Source organism: Alexandromys fortis, unplaced genomic scaffold (genome assembly GCF_014885135.2).
Source record: "Alexandromys fortis isolate MF-2015 unplaced genomic scaffold, M_Fortis_MF-2015_v1.1 scaffold_17, whole genome shotgun sequence".
In the NCBI taxonomy this organism is placed as follows: Eukaryota; Metazoa; Chordata; class Mammalia; order Rodentia; family Cricetidae; genus Alexandromys; species Alexandromys fortis.
The window spans coordinates 13,259,443-13,283,498 of record NW_026067896.1 but is presented as its reverse complement, the minus strand read 5'-3'; the positions used below and the strand labels follow the sequence as shown (position 1 = coordinate 13,283,498).

Sequence of the window (24,056 nt, the reverse complement as noted above, 5' to 3'; positions counted from 1 at the left end):
CGGCGGGGGGGAAGAGACAGAAATGTTTAATAAATAAATAAATAAATTTAAAAAAAAAAAAAAGAAATCATTTTATGTCTAGGACAATATTCACAACTAGGCCTTAAATTGTATTAGGCTCTGTTTTCTCAAACATTATATGAAGTGTGTTTTTATACATTATATATATATATATGTGTGTGTGTGTGTGTGTGTGTGTGTGTGTGTATTCATATATATAATAGAAATGCCACTCAAAACTATTTTACCTTACTGTTATAATAGCCACACTTTATATTAAATATACAAAACCCTGAGACACATGAAACAGAGGTTTGATAATTTCCCCAAACATTACTATGTTAGGAGAGGGAGGCTGGTATCATGTAAGTATTCTGGTTACAATGTCACCCTCCTATCCATTTCAGCGAACTGTTCCTCTTCCTTATGTGATTTCTCTTGTATATACCATTACTTTTGGACTACTTGTAATGATATCTAAATAATATAGATTTAAAAGTCTGTAATGTTTTTGGAAATGGGCAATTTCTATTATTCTAATAGCTATGATAAGAGGTAGGAGACTGAAAACTGTGGTGACAAATGACTAAGAACTCTCTGATCTTCATTTCCAGCACCCCTAGTGTCAGACTGGATACAGAAGTAAGTTGTTCCAGCTCCTTGCTCTCATCCGGGAAAAATCATCTTTAGGAGCAGCTGCCAATAGCATGTCCTTTAGACACTGGCCAGAATGCCAGACCCCAGCTGTTCAGTTGCCTTCTCAATACAGCCTGCTGGCAAAGAAGGCACCCAGTCAAGCATCTCAAAGAGCAAATATCAACTCAAGGGATGAGCTTAACAACACAAGAGTTACTTCTAGGAACTAAGTAAAAATTGATGCCAATGACAGTGGCTTTTGTTGTCATCATTGTTGTTGGTTTTACCAACGGGAATATATTTTAATGGACCCCCTAAACAGAAGTATTAAAGAATAAAAAATGTTCCCCAATCCTTTTCCCCAGAACTCATTTAAGATTAGCTAGAGAATGGGAAAACACTGTGAAATATGAATGTTGAAATGAAAGTCTTTCTTCTTGCCAGTGTCAGACAATTCTAAGGTAAAAGGGGAAGGAGAGCTGTTAAAGAGGGTAGCCAGACAATCAGGGGATGGCAGGGATAGAAAGAAGTTCCATTTCAAAGTGAGGCTTATAGTTCAGAATCTAAGAACATGGCAATGCCACATAATACGGTGTGTTTTTTTTGGGGGGGGGGCGTGGATGAAATGTTATCTTGCTGGAAACTGTCTCTCACCAATCTTATTTTTTTACTTTAATCTATTTTAATTATGAATTTAATTCTAGCTATCTTATTAGGTCTTTTAATTAAAATGTACATTGTAATAACATCAAAATTTCTTGAGATACTATTTGAGTTAACTATGTTTTTGAAGTATTTGATGAAATTATCTCACTGAACTCAGTTTTTCTATGCATTCTAAAACCACTAGTTCATATATCGTTTTAGATCTAGCACCATTTTTTGCTTGTTTTCTTTTGGAATCATTGTTTAGATCATGTTCAAATATTTTTAGCCAAATTTAATAGAATTTAATTTTATTAAGCTAACTTCTGTTCTTTAATTTATATTCTGTTAACAGAAAATATAATTACTCATAATTTTCTGTTAAAAAGAACTTTAGTCATTGTTTTTGTTTGTTTTTACACTTCTAGGCTTAACCAACAAGATTAATTTAAATTAATAGTTTATCACCACAGTCATAATTGTGGTCCTGTGAACCTACAAACCTACCCATCTATCTTGTATAATCTAATCATCTGTCTTCAAATGAGCCTACCTATCCTGTAACAAATTTAGTTTTTTATGTTCATGTGATAGAATCAAGGGTTCCTTAAGTTAAGAGTGGCAGAAGTGAATGACAATAAAGCAGTGGGAAATTCATAAACGCCCCAATTTTTATTTCATTCTCTTCTGTGTCTTGTGTTAGCTAGACTTCTCGTCATTATAGCAAAGCACTTAAGATATATAACTTATTCTATTAAATCAACTTATTTTCTCTACCATGCTTACATATTTGTGTGAACTCTAAAGCTGTCAGATTAAGTTTATGAAAATAAGAATTGTTAATGAGTAAAATCACTTGAATATTATGTATACAAATCTCATTTTCACATCATATGTATATTCTACATACATTATAATAATGTTTGTAGAATTATATCTTTTGGTTCTGAATGCTGTTTCTTTGCATGTTATTTATAATTTTAGTACCTTTTAAATTTCTCAACTACGCCCTTTGGTAATCATTTAAGAAATGTGCTGCTAATTAATATGAAAGTCCAAAGGCATTTAACACCTATAAATGTTCATTTAAAACATTTATGCATGTTTTTTATATAATGGTTAAGATTTGGAAAAGTACATGTGATGCCTTGCATCACATTCTTCCAAACAAAGCTTCCTCAGGTACAATTATGTCATCATGAAGACAGGCTTTCCACACTCTAAAATAGACTCATCGCCATATGAATTGTTATCTTACTGAGCCATTTTTGTAGCTGTCTTTTTCGCACCTTTCTTGGGAGTGCATTCTAAATGTCTCACAATAAAAAAAAAAAAACAAATTTCTTGTTTCTTCTTATGCTCTTGCACTCTTGATCAATATTTAGAAATGATCACACCTATCTTTCATTCTATCATTTACATTAGAGTGGCAAATAAAGACACAGACACAACCCACAACCCACATCCCCCAACAATACACCCAGCCACACAAATACATAAATTCCAGCTTAATTGTGTAGAATGTGAACTTTCAAATTCCAAGAGGAGTCAGTGTCTTCTTCAACGTCACAGCTCAGGACTCACCTGTGGACGTGGATGTCCTGTAACCAGACAGGTCAACTCTAAAGTTTCCCCTTCCCGGATAGTGTAGACCCTTTCAGAGTAGCGCTCCTCCTCAATATTACAGGCCAATCCTGAGTGCACGATCCGAACTGTCGGGGGAGCTGTGGAATCAGGAAGAAAAGACACAAGATACATGAAAACGTAAGTAAATCATCTTCACATAAATTATCCCAATTGTAAGAGAAATTCTCATTGGCATTAGCCTAACACTTCAAACATTCTCAAGGGATTTGAGATGTTCTTAGTAAGACATTTCTAATTTATCTAATGGTCAATACAACATTCTGAAAATTACAAAGAAGAACAAGGCAGTGGGAGAAAATTGATGCATTCTGAAACCATGTCACTACAGGCCATATGATTAAGTTGATTCTTAAAATGTAGGAAGGCCTCTTCCTTTCTGAAACAAAACCTGAAAGATGTAAGTAATGATTTACCTGAAATATATAACACAAAAGGAAGATGACAAATATAAGAGACCAAGAGATTCAAATTAAAGACTTAGACATTAGTCAACTCATCTTACCATCCTGGGATGCACAAAAGGACCCAAGGGATATTCAAGCTTAGAAACAGCATATCCACTCAGTTAATAGCGTCTACAGAACTGTAAATTATTACAAACAAAATGTGGTCTTCGGGTGAAGACACTGTAGATGACAGCAAATTATTGATGACTTAGTCTAAATTTTGATTGAAGAATAATTTAACACTCGCGGAGCTGTCTACATCCCTACTTTCCCATGCAATAGTGGGGAAATATTAAAGGGCCTTAAGAGATTTGCCTATCTCTGGTTGCATTACCTGTTACGAGCAGAAATCCCTCAAAGGATGAGATATCCTTAGCTAATCATACATGCTGTCTGAGATCAAATACGTAGTGACAGCTAGGAACTTTGGAACAGAGGTCATCTCCATTTTTGGACATATCATTTTTGCGTGTAATACATTTGGAGATAAAAGATAAAATTATCTTAACTGAAGGAAAACGGGAAGATTGCCTGCACATATAGAGGGCAGCAATCACAGACTATTCTGACAAGAATATCCATTCTAAACAGCATTGCCCTTAATAGAAGCTATCAATTTCCAAAAAAGAATGCTAGAATGTTTGATTTTTAAAAAAAAAAAAGGCATAAAAAGATCACTAGTTCTATATTTCTTGAGAATGATGTTGGTGGTTCTAAGAAGAAGAAAAAGACTGTGCTCAATATATGAAAAGTTCTCTTCTGGGAAATCATGTTTTAAAGGGAAAATCATTTCTAATATGTAATGTTTTGACATATACCAGTTAGATTCTTAGGCCACTCATGGAGATGAATAACTAAAAGGGTGTACTTTTCATCTTTCTGAATTTTTGTGGAAATAGAAATAGGTAAGTCCATGAGATGGAAAAAATGAAAATGAGAACCAAAATACAAATAACAAACAAAAAAAATCAACCAATATCTGTATTCTGTGCATATAAGCTTGATATTCAAAGACACTAAGAGAGACTTACATAGATTTAATCTACATGAAAAGTAGAAAAAGACAAGATCTCCTGAGTAAAATGGGTTCATGGAGACCTTGGGGGAGGATTGAAGACGGGGGAGGGAAGAGACAGGGAGGGGAGCAGAGAAAAATGTAGAGCTCAATAGAAATCAATAAAAAAGAAAAAAAATCAACATATAAGTAAGAACAAAATCAAATTGCTCTCTACTAGTCATCATTAGAAGCTACAAAACTGGCTGGGAATAAAAGCCATTTCTAGAAGTTTTTTTTTGCAATATTCCAGCTGAGGAATTCTTGTCCCCAGTGCTTGCTATGAATACCTTTCCTTAGTGCACAGAATAACCTGACATATGGCAAAATAACTGTAGGACTTTATATTTTAACCCCCCATTGATGTGATTTTAATGGTACTACTACTCAGACTACATTATAGAAATACTTCTCTAGGTCATATATATATATATATATATATATATATATATATATATATTTACATTAAGTAAAATATTACAAGGGATACATGTTCTTTGACTTTTTAAAGAAACCTAAACAATGGACTGAGATGTGGCTTAAGATTTTGGAGTGCTCATTGGCTGGCCTTTCCGAGTACGTGGGTTCAGTTCCAGGTGCCCACATGATATTTCAAAATCATCTGTCATTCCAGGTCCAGGGTATCTGAGACCTCTTGTGACTTCTTCAGGCACTAGATACTCAAATTGTGCACATACATACACATGTGCAAAACACCCACACATATCAAAAAAAAATTTAACCAAGTAAACAAGCATGACCTGAAACAGTAATAATATCAATAGACATGCTAACACAGAAAGGGAAATCTAGACAAAGTGGTCAAATCTCACACTATCTACAGAACAACCTCACTAAGTAGACTTATCAGTGTGTATGTGTGTGTGTGTGTGTGCGTGTGTGTGAGACAATAGTAATAAAAAGGAGACCACCAATTTGAAAGAGAGCAAGATTTTGGGGGGGATTGGAAGGAGAAGAGGGGAGAGGAAAAGTGATGCAAATATATTTTAATTAAATAATAACCCCAAAAAGTAACCAAACACTTTACATCATTTCATTGGTTTGAAAAACAATAGTACTTATATGAATCAAATGTCTCTTTGGACTATAGAATTACTTGGTTCAAAACTTCAGCCATTGCTTTGGATTCTGTCTAGAAAATGAGCAGTTTCTGGGGTCTTGTGACACTGGACACTTCTGATGCTGTGGTTGCTCTGGTGTCTCATGCAATATTTCTCCAAATTATTTCAGACAGTGATCAAATTTAGAATTCAATTTAAACAACTCTAATCCTGGCAGGTACTTTTTTTTAAGGCATCAGCCTTGTATAATTATCCATATATTATAAAAGTTAAAGTCAACAGATGCTGAAAAACCAAAAATAGAAACAATTTAAATGGAAAATATAGATATTTTTCTTTAAATAAATACCCATGCTAAATTTAGCCTGATTAATGATAGTCCACATATATTAATACATCTAATTACACAGTTACATGACATTCTTTCTAGAATAATTTGTACTTGCTATGTTTTGTTTAAATTTCAAGTAAATGCCCAGTGTTGTTATTTTTAAGATATATCGTTCAAATGCTTCATTATGCAAATAAGCACCTATATTTAAACAATTTAAATTATACAGTAGGCAAATCATGACATTTATAAGGGTTAATTTTCAACTACTTTCCTCTATATTTTAACACATTCTTGGAAAAGGTAATTGGTTTTGCACTCTCAGCACGAATGCACCACCTATCCTGTAAAACCCACGATTTTCTCCCAAACTTAGTTTTGAGCATATGTTCCTGCTATCCATTAGATAGACTCTCAGTACTGTAGCTGCTCAGGGTCAATATTTTGGATATCTGGGTTAGTTACAGAGAAAGCATTGCTGAATGGGTATTAGACTCACCCAAATCAATGTTCTTAAATTCAAGTTAGAAAAAGAAAACATCAGGACATCAACTGTCATGTTTGCTGTAGCCTAAATGAGAAAAAGCAAGCAAGAGAGCAAGAAAATGAATAGCACCAGTCCTTTGCACTTTTTGCTTTTTGGTCTGTTGAAGCTATATCTGGAGTCATTACACTGGGAGTCTTCATAACTCCCAAAGTAGTTTAGACCAGACTAAATAAGTAAGAAGTACTGTGAAAGTATTCACAAAGTCAAGCACCATAACTAGACTAACAGCAATGATCTAATTGTTTCAAATGCAACAAACAAAGTGTCTTCCCAGTTCACTATCCTGTCCCTGACCCTTCCAAGTTCCAGACACCTACAACTGTGAAGATGTTGTCTCTCTACAGAACCTCCGCGCCAGTGATTGAGTAAGGAGCTCTGAGTTTAGAAGCATGTTTGCTTATGATATTCTCCCATCTAGGATTCCCTGACTGTTCTCTGTAGCCATGTTCATTGTGAGTTCTTAGACGAATAAGCACAATTCTTATCTTCTTTTTCTCCCCAAAATACATGGATTGCCTTCCGTATTTTTATCTTTTCTTAACATTCATGCTAGGTACTTTATGGCCTGGAGAGATGATTCAGATATTAAGAGTTCCTGTTATTCTTCCAATGGACCTGAGGTTTGGTTTCCAGTACCCATGTTAGGAGACTCACAACTATCCATAACATTAGCTCCACAGGATCCAACATTTTTTATTGGCCTCTGCATATACCTGTTTGCTTGTCAAATAGGTAACACACACACACAAACACACACACAAACTCCTTTAAAAAATAATCATGTACTTCTGTTCTAGGATAAAGGTCACATTTAATATCTGCCACATATCACATAATTCAGAAAACAGAGTTATTAATAGTATCTGCGTTTTAGTAAACATTACAAAATTATAAAGACAAGAATATTTTCTCTTAAAACATCAGCTGAATTTATTAACATTAAATGAAATATTCTGTCTGATATAAAATCAAAACATGGTTTTGTCCTCTGCTTTGTTGGAATAAGCTTCAATTTATCATCTTGAAATTGGAGCAAAGGTTATAATTTCCTTTGCCCTATAGATTCAGCAATGAACTTAAATGTTAAAATATTGCATGTGACTCAGATTAATCCAAATTTTTTGAAGTCAGCCAAATCCCATTACTTTCATAACACTAGTCCTACCAGGTACCTTAATTTGACTAAGTTAGTTTTGTGTTCAAGAGGTCAGTTTAAAAGGGCAAAAGAGGGACACATTTTATCTTACTAAAGTATGGTTTTGAAAGTTAAAACCAATTTCAATTCATTCAGTTGAAAAAAGAACATAGATAAATTCCCAATATCAAAAACTAGGAGAATATTTATTCTCTCACATTGCATGCAGCATCCACTAATAGGCCAGGGTGAGGCTATACATGAAGGTTAGTGTCTACATGAAATATACTAGTGTATACATGAAGCTATATCTTCAAAGAGCTGACAGCCTACAGGAGCTGCAGACTAAGACAAAAAATAAAAGATGGCTAAACAGAACAGGTAGTATACCCAAAGAAAAAAAATTTAAAGTTACATTGGAACAAAGATAAGAAGAGCTAAAACTGCCTAGGGCATTGCAACAGGCTTCACAAATTCAGTGACATTTAAGCTAAGTTTGGAAAGAGATGCTCTGAGCACACAAGCAGGCAGACACTCCTGAGAGCAAGCAGTCTGTTTGAAAACATATCAGGAATCAAGCGCTGTTGTGTTCCAGAAAGAATGGTATAAGCATGTGGCTCATTCACTAAAGAATAATCTACTCTAAATTTTGACTCCAGTATGACTCCTCTACCCTAGCAATTGATCTGCAGGCACCAGAAAGTTGCTTTTCAATGCCTCAGACCAACGTGACAAAGGGAGATAGTTCAACGTCGTGATGGATAGGATTTTATTGAAGCAGCGTGAAGGGAGGGGAGTGAGTTTAGATGGCACTGTTGGCTACCCAGCCTTGCCAAGATAAAAGCGATTCTTTTATTCAAAATAAAATGAGGTGAAGAATATCTAATTTAATCCAGAGATCAATAACCTTTAGAAATTGTTCTAGTACACATAATGTAGATGGAAGAAGATCGTCACACTCCATTCCCCAGAATGAAAAATTCAGTTGAAAGCTACTATCATTCTTACAAATGACTAATTCATTTAACCAGCATATGAAGTATGAAGTTTCATTATGACATTTCAAACATAATTTGCTCTGGTTTTCTCTCCTCCTCCTTTTCCCCTTCTCTTCTCTCTCATGCCCTTCCCCTATAAGAGTTCTTCTTCCTGTTTCCCAGTCAAATGTGTCTCATTGCTTTGCCTTCCCCCTTCTCCACACCTCTTTCCCCTCTCCTTGTCTCCTCTGCAGTGTGTAGCCCACTGTCCCAGCCATACCACTTTTCCATGTGCTTATAAACATTAAGAGCTGAGATCCGCATATGAAAGACAGTGTGTAGGCTATGCAGTCAGATACACGCCCCTTCAATATCAGCCCCCCAGATGTGGATCTCTATGAATTGAACTTCATGGTGAGCTTCCCGTTAACCTGGGCTATATAGTACGATTCAGTAGGAGGGGATATGAATATGTACTATTTGCTTATCTGAAATAGGTCACCCCTGTGTAACTTTTAGCTCCATCTTTTTTTCCCACAGATTTTGCAATGTCATTTTTTCTTTACAGCTCCACAAAATTCCATCTTTTGTACCATGTTAAGAAAAACGACTTAGTAGAAGGCACACTCAGTCACTTACGAGTACACATAATTTACGGGGAAGAAGCATGAAATAAGGGACCCTATGTGTAAGTCATGGTCAATTGCTAGAATGAGGGATTTGATGAGCAATGTTTTAAAGGTTAAGCCTTTTCCTATAACAATTACAGTCCTTGAAGTTTACGCTGTTATTATGCAGCAATCACTTTGGTATTAGCCCTCACTGCTTTAAGAGCCCCCAATGAAAGCCTTAGATTTGAGCAGATGGCTTCAGTCCTTCATATACCACGCAAAGTTGCTCTGTCCCATTAAAATTGTCACTAAAATGTTTTCTCCCCATCAGACCAACTCAGCTTAAGCTCTTGGTGCATATGGAGGATCTTCTGGGAGATACAGTTTGGAGATTGGACAACCCCCTTTGTTTGTCTTTTTACTACAATGGGTAGATCAGTAAATCCCTGTGCACAAGGGAGAAGTAGAGGAGAGGAGTGTTCTGGAAGAGAAACAGAGGGGCAGGGAGAGAGAAAACTGCTCTCATGTGGCCAGGCAGAGGCAGCAGAATCAGCACATCGTTTTACAATTCTCCCTCCTGTCATTCATTTTTGCTTATGAAACCAAAGGCAATCATATTCAGAATTTCCCTCCATTTTCCCATTGATTTAAGCTGTCATAGTCTTTTCTAAATTGAATTTCATTTTCTACATCATTTTACACTTAGCTAAACAGCATTACTGGCAATTGATCTCCTTATTCCACTCCCCCCAGTGCAGCATATGTGCAGAATACTTCTGGAACACGGTGGCTTCTGCTCTTCTTCTCTCTGCTGCTGCTTATTTTCAATAACTATCTGAACTCTCTTTTCATAACCATCTTATAACCTGACTTTTAAATGTTCATGTTGGTCTAGACTAGTTCTTCCTAATCTCCATGACCCTCATTGACTGGCATTCCCCCTCAAGCTAGTTATGAATATCTCAGTCTTGGATGTTACTGATGAATGACTAGGCAGCTGTTGGTGGCTGTGAAGACTTAGGACTTTTAATAAGCAAATAAATAAATTTTCAATTGCAGACCATGTAGTGTGTGAATTTAGAAGGGTACTGAACAACATCAGTGGAATCTCTTAAACATATAAGGGAAGGAAAAAGACTTGATAGGATTTACAAAGTCTAGGAGAGGAAGGAAAGCAGGGCAAATGTGTGCTTCTGAAGTTACCTGAAGGGACGCTAGAACATATTTTTGACAGAGTTGTCATTTAAGAGGAGAAGAAACAAAAGGTCATTGCCTTTGAGCATTTAGATGGCGCTGGTGAATTCTGAGCGACACACAGTCTGCAGAGAAGGGAGATCAAAAGAAGAATGACATGAGACCTGACTGAGTAAAAAAAAAAAAAAAAAAAACTCTTGGTTGAGCAAAACAGGATGGCAGTGTTAGTTCACCTTCCTAGACATGGACGGAGGAGGAGGGAGGACCTTGGACTTTCCACAGGGCAGGGAACCCTGACTGCACTTAGGACTGGAGAGGGAGAGGGAGAGGAGTGGGGGGAGGGGGAGAGGAGTGGGAGGAGAGGAAGGGAAATGGGAGGGTGGGAGGAGGCAGAAACTTTTTTTTTCCTTTTCTCAATAAAAAAATATCTTTGTACAAGATTATAATAGATGCGATATTTGAAAATAAAAAAATTACAAATAAACAAGGAGTAAGCAACCAAATAGTGCACAGAAATGCGGCACCATCCTCGAAGGATGGATGAGATGCCACACATCTGCATTTCCAATGTGATGCTAATCATTTGCCAACACAGCAGTTTATAGAAGCTTCCATTCACCTTTTAAAACAATATTTCCTATGTATCTAGTCTATTTCCTTCTTTCTTCTTATTCTTTAACATGTTCAACTTTTGCAAAGTTCTTAGCAAACATGATGGTATTTCCCAAAGCTCTCTAATCACTTCTATAAAAGAATGGGCAATCAGGATTCATCTCTACAGTTTATAACACGATACATCTTGTTCCTATTTAAAAAGCAAACAGTCAAGAAAAACAGACTTATCTTTTCATCAACAGGCCTGCTCTTGTTTTGCATCAGTGAGGAGGCTGTGAGCATGCTTGGCTGTCCTGCCCTCTGCTGGCTGCCTTCTGTCCTGTTCGTTGGTATTTATAAAGGCACAGCTCAAGCAAAAATTCTACTCTGGTAAGGTTTCCTTTCCCCCCACCATGTTCTTCTTTTACATCCTTCTCAACCTTGTTGACCTGATTCTGTTTCCATTGTAAGGATCTTTCAGAACAATACACTTACCATACAACTTATTTATGTCATCTCCAAAAGACAATATTCTGTTATATCAATAATGGAAACGATATTGTTTTAAATCTATCTTTTGTTCACTCGCTGTTTTTTGTTCCCTTCACTTGTTTGGAGTTCACTACAGTTTTAGAGACATTGTGAGCTTACCTCCCTTCTCTTTACGAGTTTTCCTCACCCTCCAAATTTGGCTAATACTGTATTCCTGTTCCCTAGGTAGAAAAATGTCTAAATTTTCTAACTTAATAAATAATAGAATGGAAGAAGTAAGAATCTATTGATCACATAGACTTTAATCAAGAGCTCATTCTAACCTCATGGCTGTGGTGAACGGCTCTCATTGTAACAGATATTAAATATTTTGTGTTAATCAAATTTACTTCCACTAAGTCACCTACATGCGCCTTTTCAAATCAAATGTCAGCAAATTTTAAGAAATGTGTTATCCTACATTTTTTGAAATATCCATTTGTTTTCAGCTATAAGTGTCACTTATTAATATCTAAAGCTAAAGTTTCAAACTTGCTTGCATGTTTTGTAGAAGAAAAATTTGTATTTCAGTGACTGTAAGGCTTCTGCATCCCCTTCCTTGCTCAGCATTTGACGATCTTTGACAGGTGAGCAGAGAAGTAATAGGGCCAATCAAGTCTGACACATTCAAGTTTGGCCACCAGGCATTCCTATTTCTAGTAAGATGTCCTTCCTAGACATTTCTACATCCTTCCCAGAATTTCCCAGGAGAAATATTTGAATGTCTCCATGCAACATGGGAGTCTATGACACATTTTATTCATCAAATGTTTGTCTTAGCAGGACATACGTGTACTGTGCAGAGTTCCCCAACATGAAGACCCATGTAAGGAAGAGTAAAGCTTCCCTTCCTTTCTATGTGGGTCTTAATTTTATATTAGATTCTTTAGAACATCCTGATTTCTCTCTAAGTCAAGGCTGGATAACTGCCTTTTAAATAAAAACAGAGGCTGGGCAAATGGCTCAGTTTTTAAGAGCACTTACTGCTTTTCTAGAGGACTGGAGTTTAGCTCCCAAAACACCCACTTGAGGCATCTTCCTACCATCTCTTACGTCAGCACCCAGGGGATCCAATGACTCTGGTCTCAGCCAGCACCTATGCTTATGTATACATAGCTACACACAGACCTACAGAATCTTAAAAATAAATCTTTTTTCTTTTATTTATTTATTTATTGAAGATTTCTGTCTCTTCCCCGCCACTGCCTCCCATTTCCCTCCCCCTCCCCTCAAAAAGTCCCCCTCCCTCGTCAGCCCAAAATGGGGATGTTCTATTGGGAACTCACCAAGGCCAGCTGGCCTTGGTCTGAAAAAGCCTGGGATAAAACCGGACTCTCTGAACATAGTGGACAATGAGGACTACTGAGAACTCAAGAACAATGGCAATGGGTTTTTGATCCTACTGCACGAACTGGCTTTGTGGGAGCCTAGGCAGTTTGGATGCTCACCTTACTAGACCTGGATGGAGGTGGGTGGTCCTTGGAAAAATAAATCTTATAAATATAATTGCTCCAAATTTTGGAAAATAGATCTCTGCCCTTCACCTCAAAATCAAATATATATTTAAATATTTAATATAAATATAAGTAAATATAATAGATATTTGATACACATATATTATTTAAGATAAACACAAAGCAGCTTTCCTATTGCTCATCTGGCACCATTCTTCATGTGGGCACAGTGAAGGGAACAGGCTGTTGTGAAACTGTATGAGGGTCTGTAACACATAAGGTTCTGAAGTGTTTGATGGGGTCTCCTCTACTTCAAATGTAGGCAAAATGTCAGAAGTCATATTTATCTCATGATCCATGCATTGTATTTAGAAGGAATAGCCACCATACAATAAGAAACAGGGAATAGGAGACGTGGGTATCCATAATGTCAGTATATTTAGGTTTGGGGCCTGAAAGGTATAACAACATATTCATACTTCTCTAAAAGTTAGAGCTTTTCTTCTTCTGTTGAAATTACTACATAGCCTCAGCATACACTAAACTGAATGAATCTGTTCCCATTGTTTCCCATCTTTAATCACAAACTGGGTATTTAGAAAGAATAATTTTTTCTCCCAGCCAAGCTCATCAAAGAAAAAACAAATGGGATTTATTATAAAATGTGCCAAAAATGAAAACTTCAATTTGCTTTTCCAAGAGTGATAATAGCAGACAGAAATAGCAGAATCTGGCCTGCTAATGTCTCCATTCCCTCTTTCCATTGAGAAATGTCATTCATTGTCTGTAACTGGTTCCAACGAGGGCAAGTTCTTCATCAAATGGGGTCAATGCCTGTGGGCCTCAGAAGAGAGGAAGAAGTACAGTCATGGTGCACACCCATAGTCTGAACAATCATAAGCACAGTTAGTGCTAGCCATTTAAATTCTGGGAGGACAATAGCCTGACTAACTAAAAGCACAGCTACCGCTTCCAATTAGTCTCCAGGATGGCAATAAAGGACTCAGAATTCAACAAGCACTAAAAGCTTGCTCACTTTGAGAAGCACATGTTTTTATTTCCATGTGAATATATGAATACTGCCAGGCAATAGAATGAATTTCCAAGGCATTGTTTTTGTCTGTATTTCTCCCCTACATTACAAACAGATTTTATATGTTTTATTGGCGTATTATGTATGTTTATTCATTTAAGGACAACACATTCTAATTTCAAAACTTTTTTAATTTTTCTCTTAGATTTAAGTATTAAGACACAATTAAGAAAAATGAAAAACTGCTATCTACATTCTTAAACACTAAGAACAGTTTCTTAAATTACTTGATGCCATTGCATAAGAGTTTAAAGAAAATAATTTGTCCAAATCACACAATGTAAGATCTAAGTAATAATCAGTAAGTAATTAATCAACTTTCATGTTTTAAAATATCAGCTTTTCACTATTTGAAAAGAAATGCACACAGAGCTGAAATGCCTGAATTCTTTGCTCAAGTAATGCAATTTCTTCATTTGAGTGTGGAGAATTGAAATTGATCCTGCAAGTATCTTTGCAACTCAAGGCTGCACAACATTCCATGATAAACTTTCCCTCTTCTACATGCCTCTCCCAGGTCTTCCGTCACTCATCTTCTCAGGACTGTACACCTAGAACTGTACACCTAGTTTTTATTTCTTTTTTTTTTTTTACTTTGGTTAATCAAAGGACAAGAGCAATTTCAATTATAAACATTTTATATGAACTCCTACTTAAATTCACAAATATATCTTTTAAGAACAGACATGAATTATATTAAGAGTATCTGCCTGTGAATTTGGCAATTTAACACAAATCTCAGAATCTTAATGACAATAGCAAATCAAATGGGTGACTCATAGCTCTTAACATTTGCAATCATTTTTAGTGAAATTTGTATTTTAAAAACAGTTTCCTTCTATTAAACCTTCTGACTAGTGACAGTCCCTTGACACTTTTGTATAAGTAAAACAAAAATTAAATAAACATTTATTATAGCTACAGTCCTTTACTGTTAAAGGTTACATGATTTTTGTTTAAATTCTTTCAAAAAAAGTTTGTTTAACTATAATTTCTATTTGAATGTGTGTCTGTGTAGAAACCAGAAACCACTATAGGTTTCCTCAGTAACACTTTCTACTCTCTGATTGGCCAACAGCTTATCAGTCAGACTGGACTGGCCCCAGAAACCCACCTGTTATGCCTCTCAGGTTGTGATATTTCATATACTGTACTAAGCCTGGAACATTTACCTAGGTTCTGGGATCAAACTCAGACCCTTGTGCTTTCAAAGCAAGCTCTTTGCTCATTGTGCCCACACCTACCCCAGACCTCCATTGTAAGTTTTTATTTCTACCATGAAAGATTCTTCTAAGTTCAGCCTGTAGAGTTGAGTAAATCAAGTCTGTATTGAAAACCAAGTTGAATAAACTTAATCACCAACACAAGTTCTGAGAAAACTAGGCTATTGTTTTTCAAACTCTACTTCAAAGAACAGGTGGCCTATGAAATATTTTCAATACAGTACAACATAAATACCCTGAAAACAAATTTAAATATTTTAGTTTTGCTTTGCATTAGACACAAATAATAAGTCAATACTACTTTTGAGATAATTGTAATGCAATATATACATTCATTTTTGATGGGTAAATTCAGTTTTTCTTGAAATGGGTTTGCTAATGTAATTTCAGTTGTGAAATGCACACAGGTTTGGGTCTATCTCTAAGGAAATTGATCAAAGAGACAAATCTCAAAAAGATGTAATGAAAAATGAACCCACTTCATATATGTGAAAAATTTAACTTGAATATCATCACATACAGAAACTTACATCTGTATTACCAAACATATTGGCAGAAAAACATTGGCATCAGTTATATTTCAAAAGTAGTCCCTGGAGAAGAGGTTGGACTACAAAGATTTTGGAAGTACCATGTATATGAATGTGCACTCTAAATATACATGCTGAGGTTCAAATTTTCACTGTGACACAATTAATTGACACTAGGTAAATGACTTTCCTGTGTCTTTATTTCACTCTGTGTGTTGTATAACAATTCATTCTAATTATATGTCTGAGAGAGAGACTCCAGAAGAAAACAAATGTGTCTTGTGAAGTTCCTAAAACTTATATTTATATCTCCTCCTAATGGTTACATAAAAAGTAGATACTTTATGATAGAGGAGACTCTGACCAGTTTCAGTTGAAATTTTTAACAACCATTTTTATAACTCAATTATCACATAAGACAACTTTTGTGTGATGACAGATATTTTTAAAAAAAAATTCTTTTCTTTCACTTTTTTTTTAAACTGTCTTTTTTATTTATATACCAGTCCCAGTTCCTACTCCTTCTTTTCTTCCCATTCTCTCTATCTGCCTCCATGCCCCATCTCACATCCATTCCTCAGAGAGGGCAAGGCACATTACTTTGGTCCCCAAAGTGATGATATTTTTTAATCTTTTTTTTTATGTTGGTGATTTATATACAGTTGATATTGCACTTGCAAATATTTTTATTTCTAGCTTCATAGATTTTTGTATAAAATTATTGAGATGAAAATGATCAAAATAGTTTGCATGAAATTTTCAGAATTAAGAAAATATTTTGCCAGAAAAAGAAAATACAATGAGTTTAACAGTCACTGCTATAAATATTATTTAAACATTACTCTGCACATGAAGTTTTTCCAACAAAAGTGAAACTTTGACTGATTATTTCCATAAGCCATGAACCATCATTAGCCCTAGATTTGTCTTTCTCATGGAATTGTTAGACTAATACAGTACAGTTTGGAAAGGCCAATCCTCCCAGGCCCATGCATAACAAAAGGGAGACCACATTTTTCAAGGAAGGAAATCCACTCAAACATGGAGACAGTAATACAGCAATATGGAGACTGCTTAAATCTTGTTGGAGATTTTAATTGAAGACATCTTCATGAATTCATTTACTCATGATTGACCATTGAACAGAAGAAAGCTACTGCAGTAGACAGTTGTTAGTTTTCCTATAGGCATGTCTACATGTGAGTGTAGGTATCCCTAAGTTAGAAAGGGCTGGATGAGAAGAGGGAAAGGAGAGCTTTAGCAGGCCAGTGTAGAATGGATAATAGAATACATGTGAAAGAGAAAAGGGATAGAATGACCTAAACAGGGATGAGGCAGAGATGATGGAGAAAAGGAATGATGAGAGAATAAAAGTAATACATGAAAAATGTAATGGAAAGTTACCAAATGTAATAAATAAAAATATAGTTAAAAACTTAACTATCTTATTTCCTTGCTTAAAATTTTGACAGATTTAATTACTGTTTAAATTGCCACAAATGCCATCAAACTTCTGTGTTGCATTTAGGCAAAAAAAAAAAAAAGTCTGAGAATTTTGAGACATAAGCTGAATGTGGAATGACAACATATGATTTGTGACTCACTATAGGGGACACGCGATTGAACAGAGCCATGGATCTGAGCCAAAATGAGCTTGGTCATTGCTTGTAATTTTATTTATTACCCCGTTTTCTATAAACATGAGTTGAGAGGAATTAACATATGGTTGGATACTGCCAGAAACTATTAAGGGTTTTATTAAGGAACTCAGGGAGAGGTAGAACAGAAGTTGCTGCTGGCATCTTAGGAGAAAACTGTAAGTTCATATCACACTCCAATAATGCTAATGGATTTCAACATCACATGACTGCTCTCTGAGAATGTATAGATAGTGGCTTAAAGTAGTATAGTATGTGAAAGAATAAAACGTCTCCCAAGTTACAGGTATTGGCTATGATCCAGGCAAACTTGGCAGGTTGGGTAAAAGTACTGTATTTGAAATCCCCATAATTAAAGTGATGTAAGGTTCCAAATCATTAATAAAAGCCATAAGTTTTATATTGAAAATTCTAGCAATTCGTTGTTTTATCTATCTGGATAAAGTAATTACAGAAATTGTAAAGATAAAGTAGAAAAACCATCATAATCAGAGAGACAAAACTGATTCTGAAGCATAGAAATAAACTGTACTATCATTTTACTGGTCCTCGGTAAAGACAAACTATGGAAATCGCATAGGAAAATTGAGAAAGGGATTCCTAGGAGAGGAAGACAATCTGTTGATATTTATCTGTTGACTAATGCATAAACAGAGCAAAGGCTGAGGCAGTTTTGATGACTTGGATTTTGATTAGTTAGAGCTGACCAAGTGAGATTGCTTAGTTCTCTGGGTTAGCATAGTTTGAACAAATAGAGGGCAAACCCAGGGGATGATCTGCTGCTATTCACTTGGTCCGCACTAAGTTAAGGGCGACTGAAACTCCCTTCTGTCTATCTGTGACTTCATTAATTATTGATCTTGAAACTTTATACTCTGGTCACTGAGTCAACATCAGTACTTGCTAATCCTGCAGGAATCTGATGTGTAGTTCCTTACAATAAGATCTCTCTCTCTCTCTCTTTTTTTTCACAACTACCAAGAAGCAGTTAAAAGTATTCTTAGTTAATTTCTTGTCTTCAAGGTAGTTTGTGGTCTCTTTCCTAAGGCAGATAGAGGCAGAAACCATCCTTAAAAACTTGACTGGTTTTATTGGCTACTTTAGAAGCAAGAAGATGTAAAAGAACGATATGCCCAGATTACAAAGATAGCCATTCAGTTCAGCAGCACTGGCATTGCTTCTGAGAACCTGTCTGTCTGTCTGTCTGACTGACTGACTGACTACCTATCTTTATCATATTTAGTCAGTGTGGCTTTTTCACAATCCGTCACAAGCTTTGCTTCTTATCCTTGAGTTGGCATTTTAAGCCAATCCTTCCTTTTAACCACAGTGTCTGCTTTCATATCAGCATCTGTGAGTCCCTTGGAGTTTTCAGCATGTGTCCTTTTCCTCTTGTCCTACAGGGAGTCAGTTCTTGCATCAATATCATGAAAACAAATGTCCCAAATCATCACCATTGACATTCTTACAATGGGAATTTTACACACACATTTACATTATTATTCTTACGAATAATTTGTAAATTTCTTTCTCTTTAAAATGAGAATTAATTTGTGTGTGTCTGTCTATCTGTCTTTCTGTCTATCTGTCTATCTGTGTGCCTGAGTGTATGCCACATATGGACTGGTACCGGCAGAGGCTAGAAGAAGGTGCTGGATCCCTTGGAACAGAAGATATATATTGTAAACCACATCACCTGGGTGCCAGAAACCAAAATCTGGTCCTCTGAAAAAACAGCAAGTGCTCTTAAATACTGAGTTCTCTAAAGCACCATGGGATATTTTCTTTGTGTACAATTTGGGTCACTTTACATTGGTAACAGAATTTATAAATTCTTCATCTTTTTTAATCTGATAGACTGCTTAATATTTAATGAGTTTAATCTTTCACCCAAAAATAAAACCAAAATTGTAGTTCTACTCACTTTTTTCTCTCATTATCTTATTAATCATTTTGTTTTAGAAAGAAGAATCAGAGAACATTCTCAAGATTCCCTTGTCTTTCACAACCCTATATATCTATGAATGTGAATATATCATGGATTACACCTTTTTCCAACTCCTTGTAACTGGACCACTGAATATTAATCACAGAGCTATAAAAATCAGACATAAAGTATGATTATAATTCAGTTTTACAGATTTTGTGAAACTCTTACTGACAATGTGTACAAATTGTATTCACCCTGGATAGGGGACCAATGACATACCAAAGTAGTAATTCCGTCAAGTTGTCCACATTGTCAAACCAAAGAGTTTATTTGGATTTAATTACTAAGACTGAATGAGGCCTTATAGGATCTTGCATGACTGAAAGTTAGCAACATCACCGAAAAGTCCACTGCTCTTGATGAGTACTCAAAAAGTCTGTAACCTTAACAGTTCACAAAAGTAAGCATGGACAATAATTCCTAATTTACTTAATGTCACTAACCACTTCTAAAGCAAATCAAAATGATGAATGGTTATTGAGTGACTAGCAAACTTGTAAACAGAGAAGCTAAAAATTCCTTAGGTTTATTTCTCATCAGTAAAAATAATTAACACCTAAGAAATTACATGTGAATTCCCAGACTCTACAACGTGTATTTGTTTCTGAAAAAGTTTTGAAACAAGTCAAAAATATTCCAAAAAAAAAAAACCAAGAAAGAAGAAAAAAATTCAAACGATGATAGCATGGCATCTGCCTTATTGAAGCTTCAACACTTAAAATATATACTCAAGAAATTTCAGAAGCCAGGAATGGTATTATGCAGATGAAAGTTCCATTTTAATTAAGGGCTGAGAACAAGAGACCTGAGGGTCTAATTCCAGAGTTATTTTGACATACATCAAGCGTTCCTTAATTTACAGTGAAAGGTCTGCTTGACACGTTCTCATGACTCTGTGTTCCTACTAGCTATCAGTGCTTTTAAGTGTTGTTTTGTCATTGACCTACATTAGTATATCAAATTATGACATAAAGTTAATGAATGAGCATCATAATAATTCAGATTGCAAGCTCCAGCCAAATAGCTTAAATCACACCTCCACGGCAATATAGTCCAAGCATTTCTCTCTACCCTACTCATTTGATGAGAGACACTGAGGAAAAAATTAAACACAATGACAAATAGCCAAATGGGCTTTCATGGTATTTTTTAAATTGGGATTTAGGAAAGAGATTGCATCATTCAATTCCAGAAATAAGCTTCCTTTTTAGATAAGTAGGACAAAAAATAATACTTTTCAGTAATTAATATAAAACTTTGTACATCACATAAATATACATATTTAAGATATTTTCTATTGACATGGAATAAATATGATAAAATTTAGTGTTTCATATCTTTATTTCACCATCGAGATAAAATTGTATATGTACTTTTGAAAATGACCACCAACAATGGTTCTCCAATCTTTTTCGTCTTCTTCTTTTTGATATTATATTTACATTAGTTCTCCCTTCTTTTAATCCCTTCAAACTCTTCCACATACTCCCCACCTCTACCTACCCTTTCTTTCAAATTCATGGCCTCTGTTCCTTTAATTGAAAGAGAGAGAGAGAGAGAGAGAGAGAGAGAGAGAGAGAGAGAGAGAGAGGGAGGGAGGGTGGGTTCCTAAATACATAAATATCACCATTCTGTATATACTATTTTACTTTTAGGGTCATGATTCTGGGTTAACCAATCAGTGGGCATCACATTGCGATAAGAGTTTCCACTCAGCTTCCGCACATTGTTATTGTATAAGGGGGGGGGTGACATACGTTTACAAGGAGAATGTTTTGGTGGCATCAAGACAATTAGTATAATTAATTGATTAAGCCCCCAAAGGAAAAAAAAAAGAAGATTACTGACAAACATGATCATAGTTTTTTTTTTTTCTTAAAGAGTTTTGGAAAAGACTATTTTGTAGGGACTTAGAGACATCTGCTATCAAGGGTATCATGTCCAGAACACTGAAAACATGAAATAGTGCTGTTTAAGCTGCTATGCAAGAACAAGCTGTTAAATACATCAACTCATGCTTCCTTTTTCCCAGATATCCAGGACTCTCCCTTTCTCATTTCATTTTTCTTGATTTTTCCCTCCATTTGCATGCCTCCCCTTTTTAAACCTTTTCCTTTTTCACCTCCCTTCTTACTTCTTTTTTCCCAAATATAGATAAAACCTAGAGAGCATGGTGAATAATAGTCTAAGACTCTACAGAACAAGAAAATTTTATGTTGACATTCCCAAGGAAAGTTCTTCATTTGTCTGAATTTTAGTATAGCAAGAGAAAAGGATGGTTGAAAAATCTGAGACTTTTTTCTCACAGCCATGAATCATGTATTTTTCTTGGAAGGAATAAAAAATGGATGAAAGGTTTTTATGACTACTATGAATATCAGTATCTGTTCCACCCTTGAGAGGAAGTGCTCTCTCTACCATTTGGCAAAGAAGCACTGTACCAACATTATTGTTCACTGGCTCAACTTGATATGCATGCCACACTTTGTGGACTCCCACAGAAGCCATGCCCATTTCTGAACTGAGTCAGCGGAGGAGCAGGTGTGGTGGCAGATGAGAGATGGGGCAAGAGAACTGGAAGAGAGGAGGGAGGGAAAACTGGTCTATAAGTAAAATAAACGAAAAATTCTAATAAAAATATAAAAAGTACTCAGGGAAAATAGCTAAGAGCATCATAGCTAAAAGCATCACTGAAGAAGAGCTTCAAGGCTCCATTTTATATTATGGTAAGTTTTGACTATCCTAGGACAAATATACACCCAACACGCAACAGAATTAGGCAAAGAATAATCTAAACTAAGTGATAGAAGAGCCTGCTGCACCTCCTAAACAGTTAGATAGATGTTTTACCTTTACACTTATCGCCGAAGTTGAAATAGTCACATACATGGACAGGATACTATAAGAAGTACTAGGAATCGTAGAAATTTGCTCTTGAGGGTTTTTCTATGTCACGGTCCTAGCCAAGGTCAGGACTGCAAGGGATGCTTTGTTGATGTTTTCTCTTGTCATTTAATTACTATCTTTTTGACACGCTGGTATTCAACAGAGCATCATCAGCATCACACGTAATAGCTCCTGCAGATTTTATTTTCAAGTGGATGTCTTACCCAAATGATGCATTCCATTTCTGCCTGTCATACATTGATTGCCCTAAAGGCTGGTAATTGAAACCCAGCCGCTGCCTGCTAAGAATGTCAGTGCTGAGTGCCAGCTCTCTCTCCTACCAGAGACGGTTATTACCTTCTACTCTTCTGTGCCTTCCTCTGGGTTAGACGCTGACCAAGTGGGGGCGATTAGAGCTAATTAACCGCCATGGACCACCCAAGAGTATTAACCCTACAATGCTTTTTAGCATTACCAGAGAAAGAACAAGTCAAAAGAACGCTTTTTGGCTATCAAGTGAAAGAGAAGGCGGTAGAGATCTGAAATGAGCAGCAGTGAAATTGCAGCGCTGAGCCCACCACTCTCGTCATTTATTTATTTATTTATTTATTTATTTATTTATTTATTTTTGCCTGGGAATCCATTGCGTTATTACGTCTTCTCTCGTGGCTACAGCTATTGACCACACGTATTCAGAATAATACAATCAGTTAGTTACAGACCTTCAACAATTCCTTTCAGCAATCTTGTTCAGTTCTCAGGGATTATGATATTACATCTGCATGCACTCAGTATTTGGTGAACAAAAATGATAAAAACTGGCTTTTCGTTTCTCCCCCAAATACCAATTTCAAAGATAATAGTAAACTGAGGGAAAAAAAAAAAAAACAGAGTCAGAGAGATTCCAAAATACCCCATATGAAGAGCCTTTCTGTTCACCATCTTCTAGTTGGAATGATTCCCTGTCGCCAGAGAAACAGACTCTGACAGACATGCCATATGTTATACAGCACATGCTTCTAAAACATCCCCAGCAGGAATTACCACAGACAGCCGAGAAACCAGGAAGCTAAGGGCTTCTGCATTCAAAAGGCTGCTTTCCCTAATATCTACCTTGTGGATGAGTTTTGAAATATAAATTCTGTGGGCAAGGATCTCTACCATTTTGTAAAGTAGTTTTCCGATGTAATTTACTTTGCTTTCTTATTGTTTTAATGATTAGTGCTCTCTCACAAGGAGATGAAAATGAAGCTCTCTCATAGTATTCAGTGCAGACAAACAATGCCCATGGGATAGACATGGCTGGTGCTTTTCTCCCTTCAGGGTAATATGGAGTAGAGGGAGCAGAACTTCTCATGTGAGAGGAACCAGAAAACACAATGTGCCCTCAAAGGTCCAGGGCCGATGCACATCTTGAATGGGTTGGATCACGTGTAGGAACCCCTGTTGTTTGATTCACCTTGACTTTAGACTATGAAAACTGGGTTTATTTACTTCAAGCTTCTTCATTTTTAAAGTTAGCACACACAGCATTGTGTCTTATTGCGGCATTTTCGTAAGGACTTTGTTCCTATTGGGCTTCCTCCACTTTCCTCTCCTCTGTTACCCTTTTGTCTTCCTGATATTTGTCACTTTCCCCCTAGGACTTCCTTTGGCTTTTGTTCCCCCTTAAGATCTCCTCTTCTCTCACATGATCTCCTTTAGGTTCTAAGACTCCAAATTATATATATATATATATATATGCATATATATATATATATACATACATACATACATACATAATCAAGCTGTA

General features: G+C 35.9%; 1 protein-coding gene across 1 annotated transcript in view; it reads right to left on the bottom strand.

Annotated features, from left to right (window-relative positions):
- Mdga2 (MAM domain containing glycosylphosphatidylinositol anchor 2) overlaps positions 1–24,056 on the bottom strand; it is a 687,020-nt gene that overhangs the window by 368,975 nt on the left and 293,989 nt on the right. Inside the window, 1 exon segment of the mRNA XM_050163190.1 lies at positions 2,866–3,005. Coding sequence (XP_050019147.1) covers positions 2,866–3,005 — 140 coding nt within the window.